The sequence below is a fragment of the Lonchura striata genome, chromosome 8, assembly GCF_050655825.1.
Source record: "Lonchura striata isolate lonStrDom1 chromosome 8, ASM5065582v1, whole genome shotgun sequence".
NCBI classification, from domain to species: domain Eukaryota; kingdom Metazoa; phylum Chordata; class Aves; order Passeriformes; family Estrildidae; genus Lonchura; species Lonchura striata.
Window position 1 is genome coordinate 9523901 of NC_140710.1, and position 18816 is coordinate 9542716.

At 38.8% G+C, this 18816-nt stretch overlaps 2 protein-coding genes across 2 annotated transcripts in view; one reads left to right on the forward strand and one right to left on the reverse strand.

The window, feature by feature from the left end:
- MAST2 (microtubule associated serine/threonine kinase 2) overlaps nt 1–11855 on the reverse strand; it is a 203705-nt gene extending 191850 nt beyond the window's left edge. The window contains exons 1-2 of the mRNA XM_085585688.1: nt 11733–11855; nt 1848–1978 (exon numbers count right to left, since the gene is read on the reverse strand). Coding sequence (XP_085441814.1) covers nt 1848–1967 — 120 coding nt within the window. The 5' untranslated portion in view covers nt 1968–1978; nt 11733–11855. The remainder of the gene's footprint in view (nt 1–1847; nt 1979–11732) is intronic.
- Nucleotides 4602–16261, forward strand: LOC110470548 (riboflavin-binding protein). Its single transcript, XM_021530265.3, has 6 exons — nt 4602–4829; nt 5663–5820; nt 6590–6689; nt 7786–7914; nt 12145–12256; nt 15898–16261. Exons 2-6 carry the CDS (start codon nt 5682–5684, stop codon nt 16141–16143), a joined length of 726 nt encoding a protein of 241 aa, XP_021385940.2. The 5' UTR covers nt 4602–4829; nt 5663–5681; the 3' UTR covers nt 16144–16261.
- The last annotated feature ends 2555 nt before the right edge of the window (nt 16262–18816 follow it).

The window sequence follows — 18816 nt, forward strand, 5'->3', positions numbered from 1 at the left end:
CAAAAAGAGAAGCACATTAGGAACAGGGAGAGATTGGCCAGCAGGAGTAGATTCAGATCCTAACTGTTGTCACCCTCTCTTTGGCACCCAAAGAAAGATGAGATTTGAGAAGGGCCAAGGGGAGGATTACACATGGTTCTGCTGTCACCTACCGAAACGCCTCCCAAACAGAAGATGACAAATACAAAACAGCAGCTGTGGAAATCCAACAGATGTGCTGGGAAGGGTGGCACTGGGATACTTTGAGAGACTTAAGGCGTCTGTGTTGAAAGAGAACAGTCAAAGAGGGCCTAGATAACTGAGGAAGGATTTGGAAGCAAAAACAAGTCTTGGTTTATACAACAGAGAGCAGAGCCATTTGAAGGGTGCAGAGAGAGAGATGACAATGTAAACAAAGGTACTGGGCAAAAAAACACCTGTTCATGAGTGTTGTGGTCAATTTTCTAACCACAGAATTATCACAGGACAATGAGTCAAGCTATCTAGGACTAACACGGCATGTATGGGAGGCATTCATCAGAGACAACGTGTCCTCCTTAACATTCATCCCTGCGGTGATGCCAACAGGAAAAGCTCAGCAGTGACTCATCTGGTGGTTTCCAGTCACTGCCTTCAAATATGTTGACCAGTATGATCTCACTGCTACCTTGTGCTTGCATTATTTGTTTTCTCTATAGACCTGTCAGCTCTTCATTTTTATTATAAGGTGCTCAACACAACAATTAAAAAAAAAACCAGGACAATGTCAGCACAGTGGGGCACAGTGGGTGGCAGTTCTGAGTGCTGCGGGTCCTACCCTCACGTGTGTCTTTCTCAGTGTGATACCACCCTTTCCAGCAACAAAATTCTTCTTCAGCTGTGCTATAAACTGAAACTGATTCACACAGAAATACTGGAGGCAAGGGGAGCACTAGATTTCTTTTTGCTGTATCACTTTCCCCATGTGGTTGGGTGCACAATCCCATGTGAGTTGTGCCAGGACAATGGAGGGGAAGGGGCAGTACAGGATCAAGGCACAGAGGGGACTGTGGGACGTGGCCATCCAGAATCCAGTCATGGCACCAAGTACTTTAAAACACTACATCACAACTTTAAGCAGGACATCCAGGTATTATCTCTATTCAAATAATTATCCATAATACAAGTGTAAATTTTTTTCAAAATGTATTGCTATTCCCCCAAGAGGAAATTCATCACTCATAAGTGATTTCTACATAAGTGATGTAGAAAATTAATGGTTTAAATTCAAAGCATGATTGCAGCTGGTTATTTCTGGAGTATAGGTCAAATTGGACACAGATTTTCTTTGTCACTTGTGAAAGTCCCCTTCACACCAGTCAGGAGGTAGCCAAACCCTTCTTTGCAGAAAAACTAACAGTAGTTGTTAGTGGTTCAAGGAACCCTACAGTAACAGACTAGCAGAATGTGAAAGGCAAATGAAAGACTAGGGCAAAGGAAGAGCATTCTGTTATGCTTTCAAGAGGTGCTTTCAACTCAGTAATAAGCTGAAATAAGTAGGGTTTTTTTCCCCTTTAATTTTGAAAAGCCTAATGTGGGGTTAAAATGACATTTTTACAATTCTAATTTTGTTGCTTTGGGTTATGATTCCTTTTTAAACCTACCATTCATTATAATATCTGCTTTTTTACCCATAGCTGACTCACTGTCTCCATTATATAAAGTTACTGGTGCTTTTCTCATTCCTGTGCCCTGTTGGAGACCTAGCTCAGCAACATTTATGTTCTCAAATAAAACAAATAAGCCTTACTTTGTTCTGTGATGTATTCCTTACACCGAGGGAAAAAAAAATAGGAGAAATCCTATCAGTGAACTGAAACCAATCACACCTCAGATTCAGTAGCATTAAGATTTGACCTCAGATGTTTTTCTCCAGAGTCAGAAGTGCGAGACTGAGTCCATCTGGAGTGTCTCCCCTGGCATTCAGCTTGACTTGTGACATGATACATTCAACCAGGACCTGCGAAGAAAAGTTCTTAGCTCTAAAATCTAACGTAATGAAAGCCCAGGTTATGTACTTCACTGATCATCAAATTATATGCTATTGTTGCAATTTTAAATGAACATTTGCATTTAAAGGAGCTTCACTCAATTAGTTACAGTTAATAAGTAAAACACTTCTAACCTCTGAGCATGGAGACTCACACTGAGACATGAGGAACAAACAGATCAATTTCATTAGCAGACATTGCAATGTCTAATAAAGATGTAACAGGCCAAATACTCTAATTTACACTCCTAAAACACAGACTCCCTCCAGTCACACTGTTGTTACACTTTCAGGGTGCCAAGAAATGAAATGGATATGGCAATTGTCACTGGTTGGAAGCGCAAACAATTTTTCCCTTAACCACATTGGCTTTGCAGAGTTACCAAGAATATAAAAGCACGAAACTTGCTGCAGTCATTAAAGAGATCTGACTCACAAAGCAGGAATCACTCTATTGAGTCACAAGATGTTCAGTTCACATAGTTACTAAACTGATTGCCAGAAGCTGGGAAATTAGAAATTCTATTTTTTAAACTTTTTTTTCCCTAATTTTCTGCCAATGGCTCTTGCCAGAAGGAAGTTGCTCAGGTAGATGACTCTTGAGACCTAGTGTAGCAGTGTTTGTGGGTTTGGAATAGATGCATAGGTTTGGTAACACCATTGACCACTATCAATTATATCATCACATGATAATAATTTACTGTTGTGGTGGCTGAATTGTTGTCTGTGGCAATACCTCAACATCGTCCATGCTTTCACTCTAGTTTCTGAAGAGATAAATAGAGTTACAGGGTACTGATATTAAAGTTAAAATCAAATGGCAGTACTAGTCTTTAAAGTACAAGAATATCACCAAGTGCTTGAAAATAAGTTAAATTTTAACAAATGAAGATAAATGACCCCTTCAAATATGGGAAGAGGTAAGAAAATCCTTTTACAAATTTCCCAGTATAAGACATCACACAAAGCAATTGGCAGAGAATACTTTTAGAAAAGAAGAATTGAGATTCACTTCTCAGGAGATGATGTATAGCCAACATCAGTAAAAGCTCCTTAGCCTGAGCCTGCTTACATGTATTGCTAACCAAAGCCAAGTCTGGGAAATCACAAACATATGACAATTTTCCTTCCTGCTGCTAGAAACTCTGCCTAATCTCCCAGCAAGCGGTCCCATTTGGCTCATACTCAAAGGCTGAAAGCAATCCCAGTTTCCTATAGCTTAATATAATTTGTATGCCAATTCAGTGAGCAGAGGCACTACAAGAACCTCCTGGCATGCTGACACCTCAACAGTGTCCATGTATTTCTAACAAACCAAGCAAGAAGGAGCAGAGCATGGACTATTTCTGTGCTTTTTACCAGGCTGGCCAGCCCATCCACTCCTCACAGGGCTGAAAGTCAATGTTCATATTATACTTTGTTCTTTATTTCATAAGACTACACAGATCTGAGTGCTGAGCAGCACACACCAATCCTTTACTTTGCAAAGTAGCAAGGAGCCCCATGAATTTCAGCCAACACTAGATCAAGCCACATGAGGTGAAAGCATGGGTAATAAGCCATTAAATTTACTTCATTTTCTCCTATAGTTACTTTATGCCTTTTTAAACTTGCCTTAATTAAATTCATTCTCTAAACTTGCCTTAATTAAAGTCATTCTGGAACATGAAAATTGCTCACTTTCCACTGATCTGGAAAAGGCTTTTTTTAGGCCAGCTTTCACCTTGAGGCATTTACTAGAGCTGGAATAGGAATCAGTGCTTACAGCTTGTAGAGATTGTTTTATTATCATGCTTGTGCTTTTGCACACTGAGACTCATAGCACACTTCTACTGTGCCAACTTACATTTTTACATTTACATTTACACTTTTACTTACTTACATTTTTTTAAAAAAAAGGTTAGTAGATAATGGCCTCAGAGTATTATCTGACAAATCAGTGTTCTATTTAAAACACAAAACCAACAGATTCTGCTTTCCTTATGCATATAAATAATTGCAAGGTACTGAGAGGTGCTGCTCCTTACAGTACAGCAAGACAACCTGTGAAAATGAGTGTAACCATTAATCATCACTACATGTACCTTAACCAGTGGTTTATGTTTAGATGCAAATGCTCTTTGCAGAAAGCAGGTTTCCCAATGAAATCCCATCAGGGGCCACTAACAGTGGTACAATCAACAGTTTCTTGTAGTGCTTGTGAAACTGGTTGTAAAATACATACAAGACAGGCAGAGCAGCCAGGGTGAACAGCAGCAGATTTTGAAGGGATCTTGTGAAAAGAGAGCAAAGAACTGGAAATGAGGAGACATGGACTATCTTCCAGGGAAGGTAGTGTGTAAAAATACTGTGTAACAAGACAAGCCATTAGTTAGAATTAAGTCAGTCCGGCTGAAATAAGAAACATTTAATGTCTTGAATTTACTGAAGCCTGAATTGGTGTTGAGAGCTGCATGAAAGTGTTGTAGAAATTAATTTAATAATTAATAATACAAGGAATCATGGAAAAATCAGGCAGGAGGAGTTAATGGCATTTGAAATATAGGAGAGCTATTGATTTCTAATTCTAACCCACGTTTGTACTTTTCTCTTTATCAGTCAATGTTTGCAAGCAATAAAAGGGCATTATGTGCTGGTCATTGCATCTGCTTTTGAGATAAATTTGTGTTAGCATTCCAAAGGGTCAAGGAACTCTTCCAGGGCAAACAAATTCTAGAGCACTGATGCCAGATGGTGTGTATATAAAGTGGGAAAATGGGAAAAGCAATTTACTGTGTTCCTGTTCCAGGGAGAAGTATCACCCAGAAGGAAAGAAAAAGAGGTGAGAAATTACTAAGAAATTAAAGAGATAGTTTTCTTCTTCTGTATAAATTTTTCTTTATATCTGAAAAGTCTAGAACTGCAGTGCTTATTTAGGCAAAATTATTCCAAAAAGTTAACAGGAATATTTAACTAAAGAATGAAGGGTTAAATTAATGGCATAAAGAATAATGCATTGATTTATGTAACAAGTTCTACATTTACCTTTACAGGTGATTAATGTATAGCCTGTGTTTAGAGAAATTTTAGTCATGAAGACAAAACATTTTTATCTTGCATTTTTGACCAAACTCTACAAAAGAGGCAAAAAATAACAGATCAGATTCTTAAATATAAATTAGCTTCAACAAAGGCGAATATTCAATGTAATTTATGCAGCTGAGGTGGTGAACACTACTATCTCACTTGCAGCTATATTTAATGTGTAATTTCCAAGTGTGCAAATAAACTCTTCAGGTTTTAGAACTAATCAGTATTTTCTCCAAATCTAGTGAAACATGCAAATGTTTGTTGGAAGGTTTAAAAAATAGTTCAGCTCAGTGGAAGAAATTAATTTTCTTAAATATTGAAAATTATAACATGTTTTCATACATAGCCTGAATTATTGATGACTTTTATCGCTAGCCACCAAACCTCAGAAATATGTAACAGAAGGCTAAGTTTTCAGTTATAAACAAATAGGAAGGGAGAATGTGTCTTAGTATTTCTGTGTGCATCTTTGCTGAGCATATTTTATTTGATTATATATGTAGTGTTTTAAATGCAGTCCTTCCTTTTAATATTATGGGTTCTCCTGGAAATAAAGGATGTTAACAAAGACTTCTCTCCATACAGGAAAAAGAGCTGAAGAACAATGCTGAGGTTTGCTATCACCCTCCTTGCTGTCATAACATCATCCACCTGCCAAAATTATGGATGTCTGGAGGGGGATACCCAAAAACTGAAGCCAGGTCCTGAGCCAAATATGCAAGAGTGCACTCTCTACTCTAAATGTAAGAGTGGTTTAATTTTTTCCAAATATGGTCAAGAAGTACAGCATTGTACACACTAATTGTTTTGGCAGTTCCCCTAATTTCTAAAAAATATATATATAAGATGCAGTTTATATTGCATTTGAAAAACCTCCTTCATTGGCATTTTGCTGCATGCAAACCAAGAGTAAGATTCTGGGTCTTAACAAAGTCAGCTGTAAAATTCTTATTGACGTCATTTATTTTCTTTTCAAAATTCTGTTGCAGTTTGCCTTTCTTGTAGTTCCATCTGCTTAAAAATGCTTACAGCAAATATTATTTTGGTTTATTTTAATTAAGTATAAGAATCAATTATAGCAGACACCAAATGGGAAAATTTGAAATCAAAATTCTATTGTAAGCAAAGTACAGTACTTATTAAAATTCTTCAACTCTTTTCTTTTAATGTTTGGTAGTTTTCAAAGTTAATATCCCTCAGGATGTGGCATCTGGCAGAACATTGGTAAAATTCTTGGGACTTTCTGGGCACAACTTGACAAAGCAATTTTTATGCCAGTCTGCCTCACCTAGCATTTACACTGCCACTTTCACATCCAAAATTGTTATTTCTATAACTTGCCATGTTAATATCTTCTAGTTTCTATAACTTGCCATGATAATATCTTCTAGTTACTACTAAGCAACTTTATCACATTATGGCTCAAACCAGATTCATCTTACATTTTGTGTCTTCCAAGTACAGTGTTAAAAAGGAACACTTATTGCAAGATCTTTGTTTTATTCCCCACAGCTTCCTGTTGCTATGCAGACTTCACAGAGCAATTGGCTCATTCCCCGGTAATTAAAGTAAGCGACAGCTACTGGAACAGATGTGGGCAGCTCAGTAAATCGTAAGTGAGCTTTGATGTTTTCTGTGTCCTGCTTCCACAGATCGGGGCTGGAGCAGCCACCAGCTGCTGATGGACATCAGATTACCCTAGAGATGATGCCAACCAGCCTAGTTCCCCATCACCTCTTCTCTATACTTGACCAACCTCAGACTCTTCTTCTCTCGCACAAACCTACAAATCCTAAGTCTACACTATTTCTGCCATTTTTTCCAGACAGGGTTATGTTTTTTCAAATTTGCTTTCAGTACAGAACTACAGATCTAGCAATGCAAACCAGTCATAAAGCCAGTAGGTGACAACCACCCTACGCCTCTGTAGCTCTCCAACCATCACCCACCAATGAGAGTGATCTGTAACAAACAGAGACCAGGCTTCTTCCTTTGTTTTGAAAGCACATCAACTAGATTACTAAATCTCACCAAAAAAAGAGCATAGGAGTCCGGAAATGAAATGGCTGAAAATTTAGAATAAAAATTCTTGTAGTCCTGTGGGTTTTGCAACCATGAAAAATGTCTCCTTAATTATGATTTTTTAGTACCCCGTTAGATGTTAAAGCTGTGAAACATGGCAAGTTATAGAAATAAAGGGATGAAAGTACAAAACAATTAAGCAAAAACAGATGTGAAAAAGTAACAGCTTTTGCCTGCCGCTCCCAGGAGAGCAGCACAGGATGCGATTTTAAGTAAATTCAGCTGGGCTGTGGGAAAAATCAAAAGATTAGTGAAATCATGAGGCTACAGTACAGACAAAGTTTTATACTATAGTTTTAAACTACATTTTATTATTGCCTGGAATCATTGTTGCCAGGAAAAGTCAAGGCCTCAAAAGTTTACAGAAAGCTTACACAAATAGGGCTGAAATATGCATGGAAACATTTGTGCTGTAGCTGGCTGTGGTAATTGCACTGTCAGAGCCTGTACACAATGCCAGAGGAATGAGTTTCAAACTTAGGCATTAACAGGGCCAAAGGATGCTTTTCTGTGTTTTTCTCCTAATCCATAGTATTGCATCCACATCAAAGCAGGCCTAGAAAACTGGGGCTGTAGCCTTGATGCTCAGAAACAGGCTTATTTGTGGCTTTTCTCATCCACCACAGCTGTGAAGATTTCACAAAGAAAATCGAGTGCTTTTACCGGTGTTCTCCAGATGCTGCTCGCTGGATCCATCCCAATGACACTGCTGCTATCCGGGCTGTTCCATTGTGTCAAAGCTTTTGTGATGACTGGTAGGTTCAGCTTTTCAATCAAAGTATTTTTATTTAGTTTTAATATGCCCTGATTCAGTAGTGTTGCTTCTTCTGAATTTCTTGTTTGACATCTCTGCTTTTCCTTCTGTTAAGCTACTGGCCCCAAAATAATAATGACACAGGCTGTGAATGCAGGATGGGGACATTAAGATGAGTTTAGTGACTCGGGGACAGTACTGTCCTGCTCTGGGGGAGGATGCAGTACAGTGGCTTCATGGCAGAGGAGCTCCTGGCACACTGACAGGCACTGGCAGCAGCAAAGGCCTGCCCACCCTTTAAAAAGTCCATGTCTGTGAAGTATCATTTATGCAATTAGCATTTGCAATCTGAATACTTGATCATGATATGATATATTTGGTTTGTATATATAGAATGCACTATAAAATCAGGAAAGGCATTAACTTGTGGGATTTCAACTAATTATTGTTACAAATTAGCTTCATTCCATCATTTTTCACCCTTCATCTTATCCCTTCTATGATCACACTCTCTAAAATCTCTTCTAAAAGCCTGAATATCAGAGACAATTGCAGCCAACTAATGCTAAAATTATTAATAGCAATGAGCATCATAAGAGCATTGAATTTTGTTTCCCAAAACACAGCATCAGGGAATCACATTATTTTTTGAGTGCAAGGCACGTGGAGGGACAACCCAGCACCCATCTGTCCTTAGACTTGGGCAGGAGAATTATATCCATGTAGGGTACTGAGATTTTTCCACTGGTATTTATCCAGCATATATCTTTGCCTCCCTCTCTCTCTCCTTTCCCTCCCTGTTTTGAGATTTTGGATCTTAAAAACATCACCATGGGACATATAAAGTCAGTCAGCACCTTATGAATGTTGTGCCCAGTCACTGGTTACTGGAGGAATTTATCTGGATGTGTGTGTGAAGCACAAACACCCCAGGCTCTGTTCACACTATAGGATTTTAAGTGCTAGCTTTCATGAAAGCAATAGACTGTGAATGTCTGGATCCCTTAGGCCACTCTGAAAATCGTGGATAACCATTACTGTACTTCTCAAAATGCCATACAAGAGTTTTTCTTAAAAGTACAGAAAATACAGAACACGGTAGGGTTCTCTTGGGCTGCTCTCTGCCCTGCTTCCCTAGAGCTTACACAACTTGAATATTATTGACACATGGATCCATTTCCATTACCTCCAAGGGCAAAATCAGGTATGCAGTGCAGAATTTTGGTAGGGTTTGTCTTCAAATATGTCTCCATTTCTTTGTGCCAGTGAAGGCTTGGATTTTTAATGGAAGTGAGTGAGAAAGGCAAATGTATTTCTTAGCTTTCCTAGGGGTTTCTCTAGCAATGAATTTTATTTCTGTGTCAGGAAACTACATGTGCCTCAAGAACAGATTTGTCACGTGCAGTCTTCCTTGCTAAATTTTTTGTAATCTTCTAAAATTAATCCAGATTATTGACCTCCTTGAAGATAAAGACTGAGACCTTGAATTTCCCTCAGTGCTTTGAATCTTAAAGCTCAGAACTAATTACCAAATATTTAATTTGGGTGTTAAAGCACTAGAGTTGCCAGTGAGCTCTAGAAGAGATCTAATGGGCAAAATGATAGAATACCATTATCTTAAATAAATTTGTCTCAAAACAAGTAGAATGAAAAGTCTTTAAAAGTCTTTAAATTGTTATATCAAGAGAAAGTATAAAGATAAAAGCAAATGTGTGATGTAAGTTTAGTTTGCATCTAAAGCCAGCTTTAGTGTATATGAGATTTATACCAAAGTGTAGATCACTGTAGGTCATTGGTAGATCATGTAGGTCAATATTACATTGTAAAATCCTCAGTTCCCTGGGCACTTCCAGAACCTGCAGGTAAAAAGTACTTTTAACTTTTGTTGCTGGAAAGTAGAATGGGGTGATTGAGAGCTGCTGCCCAGGAAAACTGACCCTTTTCCAGTGTAGAGTCTCCTGGCAGAAAGAGGATCTGCTCTAAATGAGAACTGAGCAATGATCTATTGCTCCTGTTGGTGTCAGAGACGCCTGGCCTGAATCAAAAATGTACTGATGGCCCATTACTCTGCATGCTGGTCTGTGTGCCTGCCTAATGCCAGTGTCAAACCCATTCCTTCACCCTGCTTAAGGCCTCAGGCTAGAAAAGAGCCTGGACAGAATTCCCACTCTTTCTGGTGATTTAAAGTAACATTTTTTCATGTTCTATTCACTGGAGGCCCTTTAGCATGCTGTAGCACTGCTGGTGATGTGACCTACTTTCTCTTCATACTGTGAGTGTGCCTGCTGCATACTGTATGTCTTTGTGGCCAGAAATGTGCAGAGTATTCTGAATGAGCAGTGACTTAATTTAAAATAAATTCATCTGAGTAGCTTGGGGCCTTCCTTTTCTTCCTATTGTTTTAGGATTCCTTGCTCTCACTAGTTCTTAAACTATTCCTTTTGAAAGAGTTCAATGTACAACTCATTTTCTCATTCACCTGTGAAAGGACCCTATGTCCTATAAAAGAGAAAAAGCTAATTATAAAAAAGATAACAGGGGAAAAAGGCTTTAAAATAAAAATATCCTGCTCATTATACATAGGGAACTAATAAATTCAGGGAGGATCTTTTGAGTATTTATGTTTCTCACATTTAGTTAATGTTTGAAGAAACAACTTACAGGTTTCTGGACTGCAGAAATTAGACTTTTCACAAATCCTGACTTTTCATAAACTTGACTTAATAATTACTTCCACTGGGATAAACCTCTAACAATGGAATTTTATACCTTGTCACCTGCTTCTAGACCAAACCACAATCAGGTAATAATTGTGATTAGGAAACATTTAATCTTGACAAGTCAATAAATAATGGTGAATAAAAATATAAACACTTTAATTAATATATTTTATTCATATTCCTGAGGCAAACAGATGCATACCATTAATGTTAATTTCTCAAATTTTAGCCTCTATTTCCAGCAGAGCCCCTACCTCTGACAGCAGATTCAGGGATGAACCCATTAAGAGTACCTGTCTCCTGACCCTGAGCTGTTTACTTCAGGCCCTGGTTACTTTCCATGTGTTATTGCTTTTTCTCGCTCCAAAAACCCCAGAAAACTGGTGTGAAGATACTGCAGATATGCATCTTCTGACCTTTCTGCATTTGCAAATCTACTGCAATGTCCAGTTCTCATGACCACATGACAACCCACATATTTCATTTAAAAATGTAAGGATGCAGCCCTCGTGATATCAAAATAGTTTTGAAACATGACCCTGAAGATTAAAAATGACAAACAGAAAATCTATCCAAAGGCACTAATTACAAATACCATGCTAAACATTAACTTTCTGGCAGCTGTGCCTCATTATTTTGGCACTCTCAGTTACTGGTATGAACAGTCCTACAAGCCAATAAGACTAAATTTAAGAAGATGTTAACTGATTTGCAGAAAGTAGTCCTTAAGAAAGGTAAGAGCCAAAAAGTACAGCATAAAAGAGAAGTGGAAGGGAGGAAATTATGTAGGATAATAGTAAGTCATGAGATCTCTCATCACATCGACCAGCAAGAACTCTACTCATTCCAGGCCATTTATTTTTTCTACATTACCACTTACAAATTAAAAATAACTTAAAATTCAAGATTGTAGACCTATACCCTAGAGGATCCTTATCTTTCCTTCTCTTTTCAACTTCTTTGAAGATGTTATTCTGAGGCTGACAGCCTATTAGTTTATATTATTTTGGTTTTTGTGGAATTTCCTTATTTCAGTGCACATTCCTCATGCCTGGCAAACATCTCCTTGTCCCATATTAATTCATATATACAAACTTACCCCACATCTCCTTCAAGTGACAGTTCACCCTTAGCACACCTATGCTCTGTTATGATACTGAACAGCAGCATTCATTAAACTCCTTCTCTCCCTCCTAGCATTTCCTCCACTCAGAAACATCAGATAACCAAGCAGAAAACACCCACAACACAAGCCCTTTGCTAAGTCTGTCAGTATAAAAGGCAGTGAGTGAACCGTTTAGTTTTCACAAGAATTTAGGTTTTCCTGGGCAGCTCAGAGTTTATGAACATGTCAAGCTAAGATACTGTGCACATTGCTTGAAGATTGCTAAGCTGCACTGTAATAATGCCACCTAACTAACAAAGCCCCTGGACACCTCTTTGAGTTGAATCTGAGCCCAATGAAAAATGTGAGAGAAGTAACTTTATTTTCCACACTTATTTCCATGAAGGTATGAAGCCTGCAAAGATGATTCCATATGTGTTCGTAACTGGCTGACAGACTGGGAGTGGGATGAAAGTGGAGAAAACCACTGTAACAATAAATGTATTCCATACCGTGAGGTAAGAAAACCTGATAAACTGAAGCAGAAAACATGGCATTAGGGGTTCTGGGGTTTTTTCCCTGAGTATACAGGAGTAGAATGCCATTGGTGAATTATTTTTCTTCAGCAGTTTCAAGCCATTCCTACATTAGACTTTTTAAGTATACAAATTTTCAAACATTCATTTTTATGTACAGCACTCACTGTAGGTAGGGATACATTTACTTAATCACTATTCATTCCAATTGTGAAACAAAAGTCCAAGAAACACTGATATTTTAACCCAGTGGGATTTAGAAAGTAAAAGAAAACTTTGTTCATACACACACTAAGATGCATTTCATAAGGTTCCTTACATAATATGAGGCTCTACACACCTCCATCTTTTTAAATTGGAATATGAATTTCCAAACTACTGAGAAATTTTTAAGGTTTTCTTGCCTGTTGGGTATCTTTGCCCTTTTCTGTATTTTATCTTGTCCTTCTCCATCCCATCTTTCTGAGAATGTTTAATGGTTGGGATAACTAATTTTATGAGCAAAAGTGTATAAAATGAGAACTGACAAGACTTGCAGGAGCAAGGTTGCCTGGAACCTGGTCTACAGACTTTTCCAGAGTCAGGCAGGATTTTTCTAGTGACTCAAGTAAGTTTAGCATCAGAGCAATATAATGCAGTTCAAAAGTGTATTTGAATGTTTTTAGCAGTTGAACTTCACTGAGTCCATTAAAAACTGCCCAAATTGAAGAAGTAAACAAAATTTAGGTGAAGTGCTTAGGGATTGGTAGTAAGGCTTGCAGATTCATTCTTTTGAATTCAATTCAAGTGAATGTACTTCCAGAAGTCAGTTTAGCAAGTGATATAAGTGGAAAACACAGTCCAGTTCGTGCTGGATTGCTGTCTGCCTTGCAAAAGTGACACTAATCAGCAGACTCAGGAAGGTGGCCAAAAACAAATAGGCTGTGGAAACTTACAGCTTTGTTTCCCAGATGTGCTAAATCATCAGTAGATCCAGATGAAGTGAAAAACAAAATTATAATCTCCATAAATAATCTCCAGTCTCTGTTCAAGCTGTCCATGCTTCAGAGATAGGAGTTTTTAACCTTGAGTTCCCTTGCACTTAGTTCTTAATATACCATCTGCAGGGAAAAACATGCAGTAAATTCTGAGGTCTTATCACTTGAAGCCAGGCACAGCTATTCCTTAACTAAATGGAACCACACCCTAAACTACCCATGTTTTTCACCACAAATAGGCTTGCATGGTAAGTAATCATAAAGATGAAATTTCTGCAGAGAAATTAAAAAAAAAAAAACAAACCACATTTCCCATATGAAGATTACATGATATATAAACACTAGACTTCCTTGGTTTGGACTCAACTCATGGAAGAGTTCTCACACATCAGAGCACTGTAGACAGTTCCTTTTTCCACACAGAGGAGCAATCAGCAGCCCTGCATGTGATGTATGCAAGTGGTTCTAAGGCCCATTTGGGACAACTGCTGAAGAAGAAATGCTGAATATTAAGGATGCACAACTGACCATGGCCAGCTTTAGCACTATCATTATTCTCCCAGCTTGCTCCCCAAGCAATGCTAGTGCACAGACTAGGACATTTTCCAAGAAACTAAAGAGTCAGAATCCTTTGCCGCAATTTAGGAACATGTTGGGGAAACAGGCTCCATGTGTTTGCTGCAGCACTCTGATTATCCTGTGATCTTTAAACAGAATTAGGGCGAAGGTAAAAATAAAATTGTCAATTTGGCAAGTAGAAAAGCACAAACACACTACAGAACCTGTGGGACACAAGTATAGGGTGTATCTATGTCTTGCATAAAGACCTAAACAAAGCTATATGGCAGGCTTTAATACTTTCTGAAATGATTAGCTAAAAGCAGGTAGAAATTCAGAACTGCACAGGATCTGGAAGAAAATATCTAATGCTACTTAAAATCACAGGAATAGTGGGAAAGAAAGAGCTAAGATCTGGCTGCCCTGAAAACACAAGGAAAGAACTAGATGGAGGAGCCTTCCTTTTCTGACCCTGCTCCCAGTGCATCATCCAACCTCCATAGTCCTTCCCCAGCACATGCAGCATCCATGGTGCAAGCCCTGGCTAGAGACTATATGAGCTGAAAAGGTGTTTTACAGACAACAGAGTCTTTGGGGCTATTTGAAATGGACTTTGTATTATTCATAAAGGATAATTTTTTGAGGCAAAAGACAACATAATTTTTGCACATGGGGAAACAGAGAAGAACTTGTTGTCAAAAATACCTGGAACAGAAGACTACATATACCAAAATTCACTTCTGTATAATGGACTTAAATCTGGTTTGGTTTTGTTTTTTTTTTTTTTTCACACAGACCAGCTTCCACGCAGAACTATCCCAACACAAAGACAGGGCACTGCTCTGAGATTCACAGTGTCAGATCTTTGTATAAGCTGGTAATGCTGGTAAACCAGCAAAGCATCCAGGAATTGCAGCAGTAAGATAAACACTGTAGGAATCAGCATCATGGGCAAGGACTACTTGTACTATTACAGATGAAGCAAAGCTTTCATCAGAGAGATGCTGGTGATGTGGTCAAGATTAATCAGTCAGCAACAGAGGCCAGTCGTGCTGCTGCCTGGCCCACAGATTCAGTTCCTAACACTCCTACTCCTTAATTCCCAAGGTTTCTACTCTTGCCACCACTCCTATCTCCAATCTCATTCTTAGCTTTGTTTCTGGGAGTACCTGAAATTTCTTTTCCAGGAACAGAAAAGATTGAACTTCAACCACAAACACGTGGAAGAAATACAGGCAAGATAAGTGTACATACTGCCTGCTTTGTGTCTGGACATGATAACTCTTAAGCTAATATTCTTCAGACAAACTCAAGTTGGGCAGGCAGAACACTGTCACAATGTGAGCTCAGCAAACAAGCAGCATCTTTGTTGTGTGGTTGACACAGGACTTATACTATAGTAGCAAGAACAGAACAGCTTCACTTGATAAGGGTACAAGAAGCTGCAGTTTGCAGTTTCTGGAGCCAGAAAGGCCATTGCCCCACTGGAAAAAGCACTTTGGAAGCTTGACAAAACCTTACTTTCTTCAGGCAGTTGCTAAATTATGTCTCTTCTCTTTGCCTGTGAGGTCCTGCCCGGCCATGAAGTGTATTGCAGCAGGCACAATGAGATCCCTCGGAGCTGTGACTCCACTGGGCTGTCTCTGGCCTGTAAATAAAAAGATTCCTGTATTCAAAGCACTATCTGGCACTTTCAGCACTACTCAGATTTCAAGGCATGTCAGAGTGTCCTGACATGCTACAAGTTGTAAAGGCGCTCACACACAGCTTTAACTGTCAGCCCCAGAGAGCTGCTGGGCTGTCAGCCCCAGGGTAGAAACAAAGGGCAGCTGTTGATCCCTGAATTTTGTGTAACCACTTGCTCTCAAAACAGGCAAATTACTTTTGCCAGTTGTGGAACTGGGTAACATTTTCAGACACCTCAGAAAAGATGAAGCATAGCAAACAAGACAGTAAATTACTCCAGACAATGTTTTTAATGTTTTTAATTTGATAATTTTTTTAAAGTGATAAATGTTTATCAATTTGATTCAAACTGATGCTAATTCTGTTTAAATGTAATTGAGGCATTTCTTATTTGACACACAGATGTATGCAAATGGAACTGACATGTGCCAGAGTATGTGGGGGGAGTCATTTAAGGTGAGCGAATCCTCCTGCCTCTGCTTGCAAATGAACAAGAAGGACTCGATTGCAATCAAGTATCTCCTCTCCAAAAGCTCAGAGGAAAGCTCCAGCAGCAGCAGCAGCAGCAGCAGTGAGGAGCGTGCCTGCCAAAATAAACTCCTGAAGTTTGAAAAACAAAAGCAAAAGAAAGGTGAACAGACAAGATAAATGCTAGTGGATGTATGTCAGCACAAGAGAAATTGTTGTGGAGGCTGGGCTTGGGGCATCATGCCAGCCTGCTTTATCCCTTCCTTTCTAGAACATAATAAATCAATGGCTGATTCTATTAATCTTTCTCTGACGTTTTTGCATCTGCATCCCAAAGCTCCAGACAGGCTAGCACAGGTGTAATCTTGTGACTTGAACAGCTACAAGCCTGAAGGAAACATCCAGGGCTTGACTTTCAAAGAGAAGAGCCACAGGGAGCCCCTGCTGACTTAAGGTGGAACAGCGAGAACTAGAGACCTCTGGAAGGTCATGCCTGCCAGTAATGCACCAAATCTTCAATCCAAACACTTCATTAGCACAGGCACACAGCACCCCTGTCACAAGTTACTCCGTGCCTGGGTGTGCTCAGGCAGAAATAGGTCAGGGAGCCTGGCTATGGACCACTGAAAATGTCTTTATTTTGAATCTTAAAAACAGGGCTTTATAGTGGACTACATAAATCCCTGGATCCAAATATTGGTAGTACAAAGCATGCACAGTCTGTTGCACAGGACTTTTACTTTAAGCAAAAGCAGTAGAAAAGTAACCTACAGTATCAGTTTAAAGCATAATTTTGAGTGAAATGATTCCCACTGAATTATTCCAAACATAATGATCTCTGAGAAACCAAAGTGTCAGGGACAGCTCCCATCAGGTCTCTCCCATCAGTACTTCTGTTTCCAACATCACTGTTACAGTCAAACTAAAAATCTGCACCAGTCCCAGAGGGATTTTTCAGGCAAAGATGAATTAAATCCTGCTTTCAGTTATGCATCCATACTTCCTCTGACATCCCTGCAGAGTGGGCAGGTCTGTGCCATTCTGTACAGCTTTTTGCAATGCCATTACCACAGAAACCATGAGAACGGTTGTATTTGAGGGTCACATTATCAAATTGTGAAAATCAGCATCATCTTGGTGCTTCCAAAGGATCTGGTTGCCTTACAGCATTTAAGGATCTGTTCCACAGTTAAAACAATGACTTGGCACATCCTCTTTAACTGGGAGAATCTTAAAAATCTAACACACTTTCTTCACTGAGCTGTTTATTTATTGGAATGGTTTCACACAGCTGCAAAAGTAATGCTAAACCCATTAGGTCATGCTCTGCTTACAACCAGCTTTTCAGTACACTTAACAATGGACTAATTCCTACCAGCATTGAATTGTTCTCAGAACAACATTTTGCCACATCTGTATTTTGTGCTAACTCAATTTGTCAGTTACACTCTTAGAAAAGAAAGAAAAGGAATTTAGTCTTCTGTAAGGCTCTGATAGTCCTTTTCTTCTCCTATTTCACGAACTCTGTTCTTTCCTGCCCTTTATTGCACCTGAATCAGAGCAGAAATTTTCCTGCATTTTATTTTGCTATGCTCAAAATTCCAGAATTAATTATCCCCTCTCACTGCATTAACACCAACTTTTTCTGTATCACCAGGGACAAACATTTTCTTCTTGTTTTTTGTTAAGTTTAGCATAATTGTTTCTGTCTGTGTCTCTGCTCTTTTTCTTCCCATTCCACTTTTTTCTCTTTGTTCTCATTAAATGACTCTTGAAACCACTTTCAACAAACAACTCCTCCATGCTTAGTTTCAGGATGACCCATAAGACTGGTTATTGCATGCTTTTGAAGAACACTGGGTCCTACAGCAAGATAAAAGACCAAGAAAGATCATTTTGCTCCTATTCATAACTTTCCCACTGACTCATGATGCACCCTAAGCAAACCATTTAACTCTTTTGTGACACAAATAATTTTGCAGAGCTACTATATTTGCTCTAGGTCATCTCTCTTCTAGGACGAAAATTCAAGAACTTCTCAGTTGTCCTTATGCGACAGCTTTCCACTCTATAGCTCCTTGGTCCCACAGGTGTGAGCAGTGATCTTAGCTCTCAGGTTCATTGCTTTGCACTCATTTGTGTTACAAAAACTTCACATGAATATGTCAATCTTCTTGAGCCACTGTTTGCCTGTCTAGTTGTTTTATATAAACAGTAATTTACACCCTAAACAACATTTGTGGTACTCAAAATGCTATCAGTGGATATTTTATGTTTACAGAAAGACTAGGATAACTCAGGTAAAGCAAAATGGATAACACAAATTGCTAGAAGACAGATCACAGCAATACACTGTGAAGGTAACCAGAGAAAAGAAAGATCCGAGTTACTGGTGGCTGCAGACATCCCCAGTTAATGCTGCCTGATTAGATAGATGCCTCTATGCATCACAGCCCAAAAGCACATGTCCTGCCTCTGGGGCCACAGTGGCCCAAACCACTGAAATGCCTGCATAGTTAGGGACACTAGACTAGACACTAGACTTTACCAAGATCTTTATTAAAATGTCAAAATGGTAGTCAAATACTTTGGGAAATAGGTTGGGAAACAATTCCTACACCAATCTGAGGGAACAGGTCTAAAACTTTTATCAATAAATTAAACTGGACTTACCAATAAGACAGTGTTGATAAAAATTAAAATTATTGCCAACTATTGACTTATTTACAACCTGGCTAAGAATCAACTTTTGTACTGTGTTACTTGGGCCTGGTGTCACGTTAACCAGCTAAGCTGGGTCATCCTGATTGCTCTGTTTATTTAATTTTCTTTCCTTAAATATTGGTAGAATAC

Bases quoted from the DNA above. Each gene is read 5' to 3' on its own strand.
- LOC110470548 (XM_021530265.3), top strand. From the start codon at position 5,682: ATGCTGAGGTTTGCTATCACCCTCCTTGCTGTCATAACATCATCCACC. The intron at 6,690-7,785 runs GTAAGTGAGCTT...CATCCACCACAG, and splicing joins TGTGGGCAGCTCAGTAAATC to CTGTGAAGATTTCACAAAGA. The intron at 7,915-12,144 runs GTAGGTTCAGCT...ATTTCCATGAAG, and splicing joins CAAAGCTTTTGTGATGACTG to GTATGAAGCCTGCAAAGATG.